The sequence below is a fragment of the Vanellus vanellus genome (assembly GCF_965231255.1).
Source record: "Vanellus vanellus genome assembly, chromosome: 1".
NCBI classification, from domain to species: domain Eukaryota; kingdom Metazoa; phylum Chordata; class Aves; order Charadriiformes; family Charadriidae; genus Vanellus; species Vanellus vanellus.
In genome coordinates, this window is record NC_138905.1 from 51,251,107 (window position 1) to 51,266,906 (window position 15,800).

The 15,800-nt window shown below is 42.4% G+C and overlaps 1 protein-coding gene across 1 annotated transcript in view; it reads left to right on the plus strand.

Annotated features, from left to right (window-relative positions):
- The window catches only part of PLXNC1 (plexin C1), a gene marked incomplete at its 5' end in the record, with an annotated part of 70,917 nt that overhangs the window by 23,834 nt on the left and 31,283 nt on the right, over window positions 1-15,800 (plus strand). The window contains 9 exons of the mRNA XM_082495902.1: window positions 1,307-1,376; window positions 2,743-2,818; window positions 2,939-2,992; window positions 7,441-7,580; window positions 8,680-8,859; window positions 10,433-10,520; window positions 11,423-11,629; window positions 11,743-11,934; window positions 15,385-15,484. Coding sequence (XP_082352028.1) covers window positions 1,307-1,376; window positions 2,743-2,818; window positions 2,939-2,992; window positions 7,441-7,580; window positions 8,680-8,859; window positions 10,433-10,520; window positions 11,423-11,629; window positions 11,743-11,934; window positions 15,385-15,484 — 1,107 coding nt within the window. The remainder of the gene's footprint in view (window positions 1-1,306; window positions 1,377-2,742; window positions 2,819-2,938; window positions 2,993-7,440; window positions 7,581-8,679; window positions 8,860-10,432; window positions 10,521-11,422; window positions 11,630-11,742; window positions 11,935-15,384; window positions 15,485-15,800) is intronic.

Below are 15,800 nucleotides of genomic sequence, written 5' to 3' on the forward strand. Positions count from 1 at the left end.
GACAAGCTCTGCCAGAAGCAGATAAATTCCTTACCTTTACTTATTACTTCTAGTAAAATACTATTTTTCAGTAGCTCTTGGCTTGAGACCTTCCTCATATAATGACCTAGGCAAGTGGTTTAGGCGATTTGGTGCCTAACATGTCAGATTTCTGCAGATACGTAGATTTCTGGAGATGCAAATAGGTGAAGGATTTCAGAACGTCTATGCGTGCTCATCCACACCTTCAAGCATTAAAATACCTTTAAAAACCAGACTCTTTGCTATCCATTTAGTAAGGTATTTAAACATATAACCAGTCTCAAGGGCTGTTTCTAACAAGCAGTGCAGGTGACCTTTGCAGCGAGCACCCAAGTGCCATACTGATGTGTGAAGCAGGAGATGCTTCTGATTTAACAATGTAGATGTAGCCAAAGCTGGTTTCCATCTGGGCAGGCCAGCCAGTGATAAAGACAAAGCTTTCTCTACCTTTGCAAGGCAGGTATACTTTAAATCTCTGTAACTTTCCTGGCTTAAAAAGCTATCTACTTCTTAGCATAGAGAAGCCAGAGAGGTCTGCACACATGTGTTTCATTTGATCGCAGACAGTCATTCATTCTGCAGACGTACACATCTGCAGGCACACAGATGAAAGGAACCATGGCTTAAGTGGTATATATCTAACTCTGTTTTTCGATGTGGTATTCTGCTCATGGGAGAAGATACTCTTTCATTCCACAGCTGCCAGTGAATTGTTGGTATAGTAATTGCTAGCTGAAATAATGGCAAATTGACTCATGCAATCATAAAAGATTTAAATAGGATGAAAATTGCTACTGCATAGATTACAAAAGAAGACTCTGAAACCAAGCCTCCGAGACAGAAAGAGAGAGAAGCATGGTATGTTGGGGTGTCTTGCATTAGAACAGTCTGTTGTGTTAGAAGGGCGGAGTTCAGGTTCTGGCTGTGCCACAGTATACCACTGTGTGCTCTTTGGGAGATGATTTTATATCGCTGCTCCACGGTAGCATTTCCTTATCTGTATCCTGACGATAACATTACTTTTGTATGTCATGCAGTGGTGGCATCAAACTTAATTAATGAATCTGTATAAAGTCTTGGAGTAAGTCAGCTGAAGGGTCCTATGGAAGGACAAAATGTAGTAAGTGTGAGTGAATGTGTGTATGAGAAGGCGCATACCATGTAGAGAACAGCTGAAGGCATGTGACCTTTCAGCCCAATTATTTTTTCTTTCAGGTTTGTTTTTTTTTTTTTTCAGTTATTTCCTGTAATATTCATCATATGTCTAACAGTCACATTTTTCCAGATTGTCTGGTTCTTGAAGCATCGCTGTCCTCAAGCTCTTGGAATATCACACAAACGTTTCGGTTGAAAAAGTAAGAGCCTGGTTCCTATTGAAGTTCATTAAGCTGTTTGGGGGAGGGGGAGTGGAGGGGGACTGAAGTATGATCATTCTTTTATTTTGTATTTATTAAGGAAAGACATTTCACTAAAGATAGTCAAATCCCTTTTCTTGGCCCATTTCCTCCTCCTCCTCTTTTTTTACAGTACTTAGAAAGCTACTTCTTCTGATAACTCTTTTATTTAACGGGACCCTGGCAGCTAGCTGTAGGAGAGTCATTACGATGACTGAATTTATGACAAGTGCCTGGAGAGATAATAAAGGATGTCACAATGACATTAAAATCCTTTCTGTCCTTGTGAAAAAGGTGGGCCTCTGGTACTCAGCATAAGACCTAGATCAGAGGAGTCAGGAGATTCTGTAAAAGTCACTTTATGGAGCTGGTTTTTAATTGAGCCGGATGCAGTTCAAATGTCGTCCATGGGTAACATGAATACAATTAAACCAGAAAGTAATATCTAATCTGCTAATAGGAATAATGAATACCTGTTGTTCTGTACACATTATTTTTCAGAGCCACACTCTTTGTTAAGAGCTCGCAGTAGAAGGCATTTTTGCCCAGTACATGGCCTAACCCTTTATGAGAGGTAGTCGTTAAAACTTAAAGATCTGGCTAACATATGCTGTTGGTAACTACAGTGTTCCTGTTCAGAATGCTCCTCCCTATACAAAGAAGCTAATTCATAGGCACCCAGGATGAAATTGAACTCCTGCGTTTTGGGAGGTGGCATATCACTTCCCTGTCCCTGGAGCAACACAGGGAAGGAGCTGTCTTTCTAAATCAGAGCATTTCTCAGCATGCGTGGAGAGGGCCTGTGCTGCTCTTGGCTCTCCTCCATGCTGATAGATGCATTGCAAAGCAAGATAAGGACAAACTAGTCTCCAACAGACATATTTTTTGGTAGGGGAAGGCAATAGCAAGCTAGCAGTACTTGCTAGCACATATACAGAACAGAAGTTTAGGCAAGATGTGAAAGAATCAGTGATGGTTTTCTGCCCTTTTCTGATTAAAATGTACTATCTGGCCACTTATGTACTGGAGAAAACCACAACAAAATGAAACCCAGGGTGTTCCGTCTGCTTCATGCTTTTTGGAAATTTAGGACTCAGCATGTCATCACAGATTGTATTTCATACTGAATTTGTCCTCACAATAAGCACAAGAGAACAATAGGCTTGGAGGGTAAACGCAGGTTATGCGTTTTACACATTTCATTACATGTTTGCCAGGTTGTTCTCTTGGGTTTGTGCGTTTTTCTGTCACTTGAAATTTCACATTCATGGCTGAACCTAGATTGAGTCCCTGTGTCTTACAAAACCTCTGTTTTCTGTGTTACCAGCTGCTCACGGTGTATACACAAGGGTGAGTGTGCCAGCTGTAAATGGATGCGTGTCTCTCCTGCCACCACCTGCCAGGTGAAGTTTGTTGGGGAGGGCTGGAATCCCCCGTGATGCCTTCTCCTTGTATTTTTTACATCTGAACAGCAATCTGTCTCTTCCTTGTCCTGACATGGAGAAATGCTGATTTTTTTTCAGGATAGTTGTAACGCAGCAGCTTCCACGGGGATCACCACTGCACAGAAAACAGAGGTTAGTTAGCATTTTAAGATCGGCATTATCGGGGTTCTGTGGGCTGGGGGAGAAATTTATGTAAAATGAGAGGACTTTGCAGGAATAATAGAGATATGGATGGGGAGGCTGTTGGTTACATAGAAAGGCAATGCAGAAATTGGATTAATACTATTTTTTCTTAGTGCTTTGTTGGTGCTTAAAGGTACCAACAAAGATCAGCGTTTCAGATCCAGGCATTGAAACAATGAACACTGCAATGTTCATGTGCTACCTCTAGATACAGATGTAGATGTACAATATTGCTTTAAATGCTGAAGCCCCTGTATGCTGTATTTAGGTACCCCACAGGAGCCAGCGTGCTGAGGGCTGGATATGTAAGCTGACCACCAATAAAAAAATACCAGAGTAGAACACCACAGACTTAATCTCTTACCAAGGCTAAAATGCATGTTTGAGTTCTGCTGTGACAGACAGCTCTGTGAAACTAGGTTTCAGAGTCTCAAACCTTTCCCTCATTTGATGCAGCCAGATCACAACTTCTCCTCAAACATACCTGCCAGGGGAGCAGAAGGAAGGGGAAGATGTGCCGCCCAGTTCCTGCATAACAGTCAGGTGGCTAGAGGATGCATCCAGGAACTGAAATCCCTGGGTGTTAGTAAATCCTTGGTTCGCACTTCCAGAAAAAGTTTCTTTGCTTCCAGGCTGTAGACAAAAACGGAGATGGAGCTACTCTACATCCATCCTGCTCAAGATGGATCACTCAAAAGGAAGTAGTGTCACTGATGCAAAGTACCTTCTAATCTGATCGTTGAGTTCTCTATTGAAATCATGTAGACTGTATGTGGGTGTACAGGCTATATGATTTGCCTCGTAGGCCAGCCCTTTAACCACAAGGTCATCCCTCCATTCTTTATGGTGCCAAAATGGTTTTATTTTTTTCATAAAATTTAGTGATCTTGTCATCAGCGGTTGCTGATGACATGCAGGTGTTAGAAAAGAAATGAGTAGTGAAGAGAAATTGACTGATGAGTCAGTACGTAGAGATTTGCTGCCTACACTTTTTTGTTTCTGCTTTTATGTGAGTGATAGCATGGTTGGTATAAATAGCAACTGTGTTCTTATCTCTAAACGTTTCGTTAGAACTACCCAAACTTTTACCTGTGAAGACAGGAATTACCTCTTAAATTCAGCTGTTCAGCTGAGGTTTCTTAAACAAGATCACAAAATCCATTTTGTTTTTCACAGAGATGAGTGGGATTGTAATACTTGTGCTTCTGAGCATTAAAGCATATAAAGCATTACGGCTGGTGAAAGAACAGAGGAAATTCTTCTTTGCTCTGCTTCCAAGTGCATTAATTTGACATTGGTAAATAGTTGGAATTGCCTGGGAGATGGCTTTCTTCCACATGCCTTATCTTGGAAAGACAGTGATGGACAAGGCAGTGAAAGCACTAGAGGCAGTCCAAAGGCAGATGTTTATTTAGAAGTGATTGATCCATTCAGAGGGCTTGAAATTGCATTTGAAATCCTGCTCTCCTTTGACTGCTCGCGCTTTAAGGAGAACTTATTGGAGGGCTGAGAAGGAGGATTTGTGTTTTCCCACAACCCCAGCCAAGCATTTAGATTAATACACTTTTTTTTCGGTGGCAGCCCCAGCCCTCCTCCTGACTCCAGCTGCCGGTTTCCATGTGTGCACCTTCCCCCTCCCTGCGCCGGGGCAGCCATTGGAGTGGTTGTGCGAGTACGCTTGGCTGGGGAACTGATTCGGCTGGAAATAACCCTTTTCTTTCAGCAGGTTGTTTTTCCTCTGGGCCGGTTCCCCGATCCAGTTCATCGCGTGGCCCCCGGGCCCTGTGAGAGCACTGCGGGAGGGGCTGTGCCGGCATGGGGGACGGGCTCCTGAGCTTCCTAGGGTGGCAGAGGCTGCTTAACCTGGGCTGCTGCCAGATATCTCACTGCGACCTGCAGCCATGCTAACCACACCTCTGAGGATGTGGCTGCCACTGTTTACGCAGCCCCAGGGAAGCGTTAGGCTGTCCAGGGGATGGGGACTGGGGGGGCTGCAGCTCAAAACGTGGTGCTCTATTGAAGTTGACAGGGCTGTGCTGATTTATATTACCTGAGGACCCGGCGCAGGCTTGCTATATGTATCTCTGCGCGTTTATGCTGCTTTCATCACATGCCTCACGACTAATGATTTTTATAAATATCCCACTGCCCCTCCGCTGTCTCCCTCCCCTCTTGCTGCCGGGCATCTCTTCCCCCTGCCGTGCAGCGACTGGAAGGTCTGCGGCTCTCTGGCGCTGGGGAAGCGGGCACTACGGACACCAGCAAGGATGCTTGGTCCCTCATTTCCACGAGGAAATCCACAGTTTCTTTTGCTGCTGAGGAAAGTGTCACGGGCCAAGGCTCTCGAGCAGCCGAGGATGGCTTGCCTCAGCACTGGGGTGACTGTGCTGACGCCATGATGAGGCAGGACGTGGCAAGGGAGTCCATGTTGTGCCACCACAGGGAAGGCATGGTGTCAGGGGAGGCTGAAACTTCCAGAGTAATCCATTCTTACCACCATTTCTTCTTGGTGTAAGGAACAAGGCAAGCTAAGCTGAAGCGCCCTGTGGTGTGCAGTGCCGGGCAGAGAGCCCAGGGGGTCCCTGAAGCGCTGCACCCCTGGGCAGGGCATGCCTGGCGTTCCCCTCAGCGGGGCTCACAGCCCTGATGACACTCAGGGGGATCTCTGTGTATGGGTGTGATATACCGTGTTACTCCTGGGCTTCAGGGCTCCCTGCTGGTTACCACTGAGAACCCCGAAGCAATGTTTTACTCCTTTCTGTAGTATTTGGCTTCTGGATTTGTATGAGGATGTTAACTGTGTTAACAGAGGATGGGCACAAGCAGAGGGACGGGATGCGGGTGGAGAAAAGCACTGGTGCTTTGCTATCTTTAACATCTCAGATTTCTGCTTCAGATCTCCTGCTCGCATACTAAGGGTTAAACCGATCCCCAGGTCAGGGTGGGAGTGAGTTTTCCCCCTCAGGCTGTTTATCAGGGGTTTCCTTTACCCTCCTGCATTACCCATATCAGAGGTCAGCTTGGAGGCCACTTTGCAGGCCCTCTGGCCCCAGCCTTTGCACTCTCTTGCCCTTTCCTAAGGCACAAGTTGCAGCTTTCGATCAATTGTGACAGGTCTCACGTTTGCTCCAGAGCACTTGAGCATTCAGCGGGCCACGGTAGCATGTGGGGACAACGTGCCGGGGACCTTTCTGAAATGGGCAAATGCTGTGTTTGCAGTGGATGGTGATGTGACCCTGGTGGTCCCCTCAGGCCACCAGCCCGAAGGCTTGGTGCTGCTCTGGGTACATGAAAAGATTAGTGGGGAGAAAAACCCCGTGGCAAGGACTTTCTGAGAAGTTTTACACCAGCGCCCTTCTCAGGGTCAAGAAGGCTGACCTGCCCAGTGGATGTATTGTTCACAGGTGCACAGCAGAAATCAGGATAATCACAATACTCTAAAAACTCACTTTAAACTAGTATTATAGGCAGTCTAAAAGTAAGCTAGAAATCGTTTGCCTGAGAAGGTCCCAAACAGTTTGTGGTTTCACATGCGTATTTTCCTGGGGTTTTTTGAATGTTTTCAGTTTGTTGTCTGAAAGATACACAGAGAGGAAACTGTGTGATTATAAAACTGGGGAAGCAGCAAAACTGATTAAACATGAGATGCTGTCAAATGTATCAAGTAAATACACTAGGGAAAAAAATCTCTCTTCTTGCTTGGTAGTGTTAGTAAGTTAGAATAAGTAAATATAAAGATACACAAAGAAAAGCACAGTTTAAAAATTGGCCACATTTCTGCAAGACTGTGACAGCATCAGAGCAAACTAGGATTATTCTTAAATGCTGGAAAATAGATTTGTAAATTTCTTAGCATCAAAATGGGATACCAAAAAGTCCCCGTAGTTGTGTTGTACCTTTAGCTCTATGTATGACTTTGAAAAAAACGTTCTAGTAAAGCTAATTCTGGGGCTCTTTCTCTCTAGGATTTGACCCTGCTTCCCCTTTTCAGGTCTCGAGAGATGCTTTCATTTGTTTCTCTGATCTCTCATAGTGACGGCACCATGGATTTTGTCCAGCATTGTTTCTTATTTTTTCAACAGCCACACAAAATGTATCATTTCAAGCTGGGTTTCTGTGATACTTACCTTCCAGTATGTCAGGCTGTCATTCCTTTGGGCAACTTTGTTATGAGATAAATTGAAATATAAAATATGTAGGTAAAATAGTTGGCTTGTAAATAAGTTGTGATTGACAGTACTTCCCAGGATCAAGCTTAACAAGATTTGAAACTAATAAGAAAAATTTATCCCGGTGCCATAAAACCCGCATTCCTGAGTGGTGGTTGTTTTTGCAGCTGTTATCTAACTTCCTAGCCTCTTTATAACCAGATTTTGTTTTGCTTTGTTTTCTAATAGCATATCAACATTCATTCCATTGAACCTTTGTGGATTTCTACATTAGGCAAAAGTGAAATAACAGTCAAAGGAGAAAACTTCACACGTGCATCAGGCATAAAACTGATACTGACTGGAATCACTGGCTGTAAACCAGACATGTGAGTTAAGCTCTGAAAAATAATACTATTTAATTTGCATGGTGAAAATTATGCCCATTTTTCCCTGGCAGTACAGCTGTGTGAATAGTTGTCATGGACCTCTCCTCAACAGAGGGGCGGATATCTGCACTCCTTTAGTTAAATTTCCACGTTAAATTCCCAAAGGATGGAAATGAATTTGTTGTTTGGGTATAATACAAGGGATGGGCAGCTCTCAGAAACAGTTACAGTGGTTCTGTGCCTTGCAGCAGGCAATGAGAAGTTAGGTGACAGGAAAGCCTCAGCTTTTGTTTGACTCACCTCTGCTTCAAAATATCCTCCATCTATTCTAGGATTCTGCTTCTGAAAGCACAGACACCATGCCAGGGAAGGGAATCTCTTATGCAACAGCATGTACTTTTCTCTGTTGATGATTGCACAGTGTAACCCTCTAGATAATTAGGCTATCTTATTCTGAATCAGTCATTTTCAGGTGCAGCTGCGATGGCTGCCTGTAATTACCAAGACGATTTTACATAGCTAGCACTTGAAAAAGTATTCATATGTTACAGTTGAATTTTTAGTTCAACCATTGATTTCTTGGGGACCACAGAAAACAAAAGGAGAGAAGGATTGAGAGAGGGAAAGGAGGGAGAGAGAGGAAGCAGAGACAAAGAGGAAGGAGAGAAAGGGAGGAAGGTGAGAAGGGAAGAAAGGAAGAGGGAAAGAAAGAGAAAAAGAAGAAACAAAAGGAAAGTGAAGATTCTCATTCTTGACTAGCTAATGTGTTGGTAGCACAGAGAAGTACACTGCACAGTACACAGTTTACACAGCAAAATCACACATTGCGTTACATAGCATCATCCCAAGGCTGTAAGACCAATATCTGTACCATCTTCTGTGATTATTGTGACACATAGCAACTTCATTCAAAAGATGCCCTACTTTATCTTTTCAACTCCCTGCTCTCACTTTCCACTTCCATCTGGCAGCTCAAAGAAAGATTAATTCTTCTTCTCCCCTCATCCTTTGCTTTAGGCTATAGGTTTTGTGTAGTAACATCAATGATGGTATAGTGGCATCTGTGTTTCAGCATCTGACTGTTTTCTTTCTCCTCCAGCATTAAAGTAAGAAATGTGCTAAACGATACACAAATGACATTTACTCTCCCACCAACACGTAAAGAGGCCAAAAGTATATGTATACAGGCTAATGGGAAAAAGTGTTCACCACCAATGACCCTACATTATGTTTCACTACCATCATGTTCTGGAATCACACCAAATACCTCCTGGATCAGGTAAATTTGTCTTTCTGTACTTTTTGTGTATTTATTAAAATGTAGTTCCACTGAGCTGATACAAGCCTCCTTTCTCAGCCAGACTGCAGCTGATGTAAACTTGGATAACTGTTGTAACCTGTTGTAGAGGATGAATTTACGCTGGTGAACTGATTTCACGTTTAACATACAGATAGGGTCATGATAGCTGCAAGATGGATTCTGTGTTCTGCAGGATTCTGTAAACTCCTTCTTGCCTAGCCCAGGTCTCCTTTGTAGAAGTCAAAAATAGTCTTTTCATACTAAAGCCAAATCCAAAATACGGTAGCATGCATAAATTCAAGCTCCAATTAACTTTGGTTTCTTGATACTAATATATCCTTCACCTCTGAAACAGTATAAAGTATTGGTGAATCGGAAATGAAGTGAAAATAATCACCACTGCGATGATACGCTCAGACTTGCTTTAGGACCGGGTTCCCTAAAGCCATAAGAGCCCTTTTCAAGCCTCTGCTGTGTAATGTGGGAGACTTATAGCTTTGGTGAAAGACTTACAGGGTGGTTTTAAGATATTCTCAGGCACAGCTTTCCACCTGTCTCTCTGTGTGCACAGTTTTTACTCACTTTCACGTTCTTAATCTGATCTCTTGGCATCAAGCACTGGCAGGTGTGGATTTGAGGTAGTAAGTTGGGCTGGAAGCTGCAGCAGCTGAGCCACTAGGGCTTATGCCCTCATCTCCAGGTGAGGGGCAGCTCAGACAGCTGGAAATTAATAATACCTTAAACCACTCCAACTGTGTTCAGCAGAGATTGTGAGCCAGACCCTCAGACACAGGCGCCATTGTGTGTGCTGAGACAGATGGTCTGAACACTGCCGAGAATGTTTCCTGTGAGGTGCCTGGCACCATTGGTTTGTCCTGAAGAAGACAAGAATTAAGCACAGGCAGGGCTGCTCTGGGGCAGTGAAATACCATGTCTTCAAGACAGAATATTAAATCATGGTCTAGTTCTTTGGCTCCATGAATAGAAAACAAGGTGGAGAGTCCCTGAAAAGGAGTATGCATATCAAGTCATTTGGTTTTGCGGTAGCAAAAGCATTTACCATTACATTATTATATTATATATTACATATTATAACATTCAAGTTATGTCAGGGCAGGTTTAGATTGGATATTAGGAAGCATTTTTTCACTGAAAGGGTTATTAAACATTGGAATAAGCTGCCCAGAGAGGTGGTGGATTCACCATCCCTGGAGGTGTTTAAGAAAAGGGTAGATGAGCTGCTTAGGGACATGGTTTAGGAGTGGTGGTGTTTTTATCAGGGTAGGTTAATGGTTGGACTTGATGATCTTAAAGGTCCCTTCCAACCTCACTGATTCTATGATTCTATGATTATGAGGAAATAATGGAAGTACACTGTATAGCTGAAATTATTTTGTCCTGCAGTTTGACTTCATTACATTGGCTGCTACCAAAGCAAAATGCACGAGTGGTTTGTTCATGGCTGAAGCCTTAATGCAAGGCTTATCTGTGGGAAAACAGATAGTATTTACTTCCCTTCCCCTCCCTTTCCTTTTTTTTTTTTTTTTTACAGTGGTGGTCGCAAAATTACTACGATTGGTAGAAATTTTAATGTGGTGGACAGTGTGATTATTTCAGACGACCAGAGATCAAACTTCACTGTAAGTCTTAATCTCCTTTACAATACCAAACAGAGGTCTCTTAAGGGATTAAGTTTTATTCCTAAGGTTTCAGAAGGATCTCAATATTTTTCAAACAGTTGCAGGCACACATCAGTCACTCTACTAAAATAAATATGACCACTTGTAGGATTACTGTTGCACACATTCTCAGTACAGGATCATGGATACATATAAGCTACTCTCCTGCATGATTCTCTGAGCCTTTTTTCTATGCTTTATAGACTTGCTCCGAATTTGTCCTTTTTAAACCTCCCCAGCCTCCATGTACAGAAGAAGGCATGGTGTACTTGTCTCTGGCTTTGTGTTGAGAACCCAAAGGGTGCCAGTGCCTCAGCAAGGGGCAGGAGACTGGAGCTGATTTTGAGACGAAACCCTTCCTCCGAGGCTGTGCGGAGGTGGGCACCCTGTTACCTCCTGGGCTTGCAGCACAGAGACCAGAAAACAGCAGCACCACCCCATGGCATAACCAATGGGGTGACAGTAGCAACTCTCCTCTATCAAGAGTTAAGCTGGGAGATCCAATGCCTAGGGGTGGTGGAGATCTCGTCCTGCTCTTCTCTTGTCACCTGCATTGAGGGGAAGGAAGGAGAAATCACTGTCACTATTCCTGTCTCACTGCAGGAAATAGCTGCCTTAGCAGTGTGCAATCAGCCTTAAAGCAGCGTGCGGCGTGTGTGATAAATGTGCTTAAAGGTAGATGCACGCTCAACACAGAAACTTTCCCAGGTGCTCTGCATGCAGCCCTGATCGCAGAGAAGAGGTTTAGCAGATATCTGTGTGAAGTCAGGAAGATGTTAAAATGATTTTGAGTGCCTCTGTTTATAATTGTACCCACTGTTGAGTGCTTAATGACTGTTACAGCTTTGCTATTGCATTTCTAGGTCTCTAGGTATCCTGGAAATGAATCTGAATATCATTACTTAACGCCAAGCCTGAGCCATGCAACAGAGGGTAAAGTTGTTGATATGATGTTAAAAGTGGAAACTACCTTTATACCATGTGTCAAATTACACTATCATCCTGACCCAGTGTTCATTAACTACCAGCTGCACACTGAGCTGGATCCTGATCTGGAATTAAAAATATATGTAAGTTTGAAAGTAATAACTTACAATTCCTCATTTAAAATAGTTGTTGGGGATCGTTTTACTTCTTACCGTTATTTAATGACTGTTCGTTATCTTCAATTTTTTCCCTCTAGAAAGAAAATGACAACTTGAATATTTCTAAAACTGAGGTAGAGGTTTATCTATCATATATGAATGGTGCACAGACAAAAAAGATATGGTTCAGCGTTCAAAATATTACCAAAAAACCAGACCGTAGCACCATACTGTGCAAATTCAAAAGGGAAGGAACAGACAAGATTGACTTTTCCACAGTGAAGGTTTTTGTAAGTAGAATTCCCTTTTGTTGCAATTTAACAATGTTTGGATGTTTATGCAAATGTAGCAAAATATAACATTAATGCTCTGGCCATGAATACTCTTTATAGAGGGAGGAACTGGATGCATTTTTTGTTCTTCTGATACTTGGTAGTCTGGTTGTCTTCCTCACATCCAAGCATGCCTACCTAGCTTAGGTACCACTAACAGCGCTGAGTTCATTTACTGTCTGGTTACCGCTGTCGTGTCAGAAGTAGGCTTTGCAGTCCAAGCTGAGCTCACTGCTGCTGAGCTCCAGGAGAGCAGTAGCTTGTCAGACCTCTGCCTGCAGCACAGACATCACTGATAAAGCATCACTGGCTCCAGGAGAGCCCCTCATCTTAGATCTGTAAGCAAGCTGCTGCTGCAGCGTGGCCATGAGAAAAAGCGTTGTGTCCTCCCATTCACTTTTTCCCACTAAAGTAGATGAGGATCTTGAACAGTGCATAGTGGTCACCGCTAAGACAGAGAGAATGCATTTCTGGATGAAAAAGGGCATAAAATTCAGCATGCACCGGGGAGGCCAAAATGCTGTGAACATATGGCACAAAGCCAGCCCCAAATATAAGAACATTAGCATGGATGTCAACGCTAAATGGCAGCTTAAGATATTTGCTCCATGAATAAGATGAAGATATGAATTTTTTAAAAAGCAATTGTCACCATTTATGAGGGAGAAAAATGATGCCAGACTCTTATTGCAGTGTATGGTGGTATAAAACTGAAATAACTCTATTGACTTCAAGGCATATGGCTCATAGTAAAGATTAACGAAGCTATTCTCAATTTCATATCACTGTTAACTGATCCCCCATCTGTGGATCCTGCCGTCTGAGCTAGTTATGGCATGGAAAAGCCTTTCTGAGATTGGTGTTGCATTTAAATATTAACATTGCATTGCAATATCACATGCTCATCCTGCAAGCTTCACAGGGGTTACTGTCATAGAAGGGTCACCACTTCACTAAAGCAAATCAAATGCAATACTTATAATGTAACATTTCACTTCTGGTACCTTAAGAATTATTTTTTCCAACATCAAGAAAAAATTAAAAGTAGGAAATCATCACATGTTTTTTCAATCTTATAAATAAATCATTATAGAAGAAGTAGCGCCACTCTGAAGAAAGAATAAGGTGGGTATAAAAGATAGGTACAGCCCAAGAATAAACATATCTCTTGCTTTAGTTTGAGGAGGAAAGAGGATATTTATTGACTGTGGGGTCAAAACCAGGATGATCAGTCTGAATGGAGGTGTCAAAGAAGAAAATGCCATTCTTGTGACAGAAGCAAGATTCAGATAGATCAAGGGGCTCAAGACAGTTGGAACAGGTTCATTCCTATCACAGCACTGAGAAGAAACCGGCACATGATATTGTAGGCTTAGTAGGAAAGATTTTAAATAAAACTGTAGAGTCAGGAGAGGTACTGTATGACTGGAGAGCAGCAAATATAAAACCAGTATTTCAAAGAAAAAAATAACTAGGAAAATAGAGGCTTACTGATTTAATCTAGCTCTATGTAAAGCTTTATAATGTGTTTTGAATGAGGGACTTGTGAAAGACCTGGAGGTAAATGGAAAATGGGATAATTGTCAATTTCTTTTTAATGAAAGCAGATTATGCTAGATATCCTTATTTGGCAAGATGAGTCGTTTCCTCAACAACAAAAAAAGTGGTAGATCACATGTACCTGGAAGTCATTCAGTAAACTACTTAACATGGTGATTATGAAGATGCTAGGGATTAGAAAAACTGGATGCTGTGTGTGGGGATCTGACTCTGGGCTATGTCGATTTTCATACAGATATTATTTAATATCACTCACTAGTGGCTTGAGTGCAAAAATAAGGCATGCTCTAATAACATTTGCTGATGACATAAAGCTCAGAGGAGGTTTTATAATGTCATGCAGGAAAAACGAAATGAACTTAGGAAGAGGAATCGGATGAATGCAGGTGTACCTTATTTAGTCCATGATTCATAAGCAAGATAAATAAAAGATAAGGGAAGAAATGGGGCCACTGAATATGAAGGTTATGGTGAAGAGTAAAGATAATCGACGTATAAGTGGAGAATTAAATGAACGCTTTGCCTCAATTTTCAATAAGCAGGAATGAGTAACAGGAATTTCTGCTTTAGGAATGTTTTGGTTGGACACGGCAAGTGGAGAAAGGCAGGTGTATTAGTCATGGGATGATTAAGGTATTTAGCCACCAATGCATTTCAGCCTTAGAAAAGGCAAATGGGATCCTAGGAAGGCTCAGACCGAAAGTGCTTTGTATAGGAACTGTGAAAACACATATACAAAAAATATATTTGGTGGAGGAAATAGGTCTGCTTTGTCTTCTGCTTTGTAGCCCCAGAAATACGAAGGCTGCATCCTTCCAGCCCTGTGGGATTTCTTTGTTTGCTCACATCCGTGTAGCTGCAATGTGACTGTCCAGTTGGCAGTGTCCAGCTGCCCTGCCTGCTAACTTCCTGTGACAAGCCAGTGATTGAAGTCACCAAATCTCTGCCTTCCCTGCTGTAACCCAAAATAATTTCAAACCAACTCTTCTTTTCAATTATCTCAGGCTTATTTCTGTCCCTGGCACTTGGTGGTATTCTTTTTCTGCGTTGAAACGTATTTTTACTTATAGTCTGTTTGTAGTCTTAGCTACCCTTTATTTATGTACTTTCACAGTCCTTTTTGAGATCCTCCTTTGTGACATTTCTTCTGCCATAATTATGAGTGGTGAATGCCTCAGTTTGGCATCTGGCACACTTCAGCACTTTTGTGTATTCCTAAGAATTAATGCCTGTCCTACCTTTGACAAGTGTAGTGGCTGTTGGGGGATGTTGTACATGTATGTTGTATTTGTTCTCAAGCGGACTCCCTACATCCTACACAAAGAGGTTGAAACTTCTGCAAAGAAATAGGGAAGAGGGCTGTGAGGCACACATCTATCAAAAATTTTACTTCCCCTCATTATTAGCGTGAGTTTGTCTTACTTTTCTGCTCAGCAGAGTAACGCTGTGAGTGCAAAGGAATGTTTTTAACTATCAACACGTACCTTCCTCACTTCAAAATGCCAGAACATTTAGCAGTGATTCTGAAGTGCATGAGCCACTTGGCCAGGTGGAGGCAGATCTTGCTATTCATTTCATGGCCCTCATTTGCAGCAAGAGTGATGGCAAAATTTGGTGCTGCATGAGGACGCCGCTCTGTTATCCTGCTTAAACACCAAATACAGTAAAAGTTAAGTTTGTTTTGCTTCACATATGTTTTCCTGAATTACTGCTGTCTTCCCAGTAATCTGCAGAACCAGGGTCCTTCATATGCCTCAAATAATTTATTTTTTTTTTATATACATTAAATGTGATTTTAAGCACTGATATAATATGTCTTGTATTAACACAGCCATTATTTTTCTTCAGGTCAAATTAGGAAATTTTGAGCATGAAGTCAAACCAACATCATCTCACATATATTTATATGTTCTTATTTTGCTACCTATTGTAGTGGGTGTCATTATAGGTAAGTACAATAATGTGGTTTCAGGTTTTGATTTGCTGAAGGGTATAATCATGACACATAACCACATACACATACATGCGTACATTTTTGGGACTGTCACAGTCTGGTGGTTTTCCCCTGTTCCCAATAGGAGTGGACAAAGTTAACTCTGGTCTGGTGGTGAAGTACATCTCAGACTACAGCATGTTACAAGACAGTAGTTTTGGTTGTTCTGCTGGGATTACTCACCACCATTTACTGAGGCAAGCCATAGGACTGACACCCGTGTGTCGCAACTTGGGCCCTTCTAGCTGTCAGAGCTGGGCTGTCCTCCAGT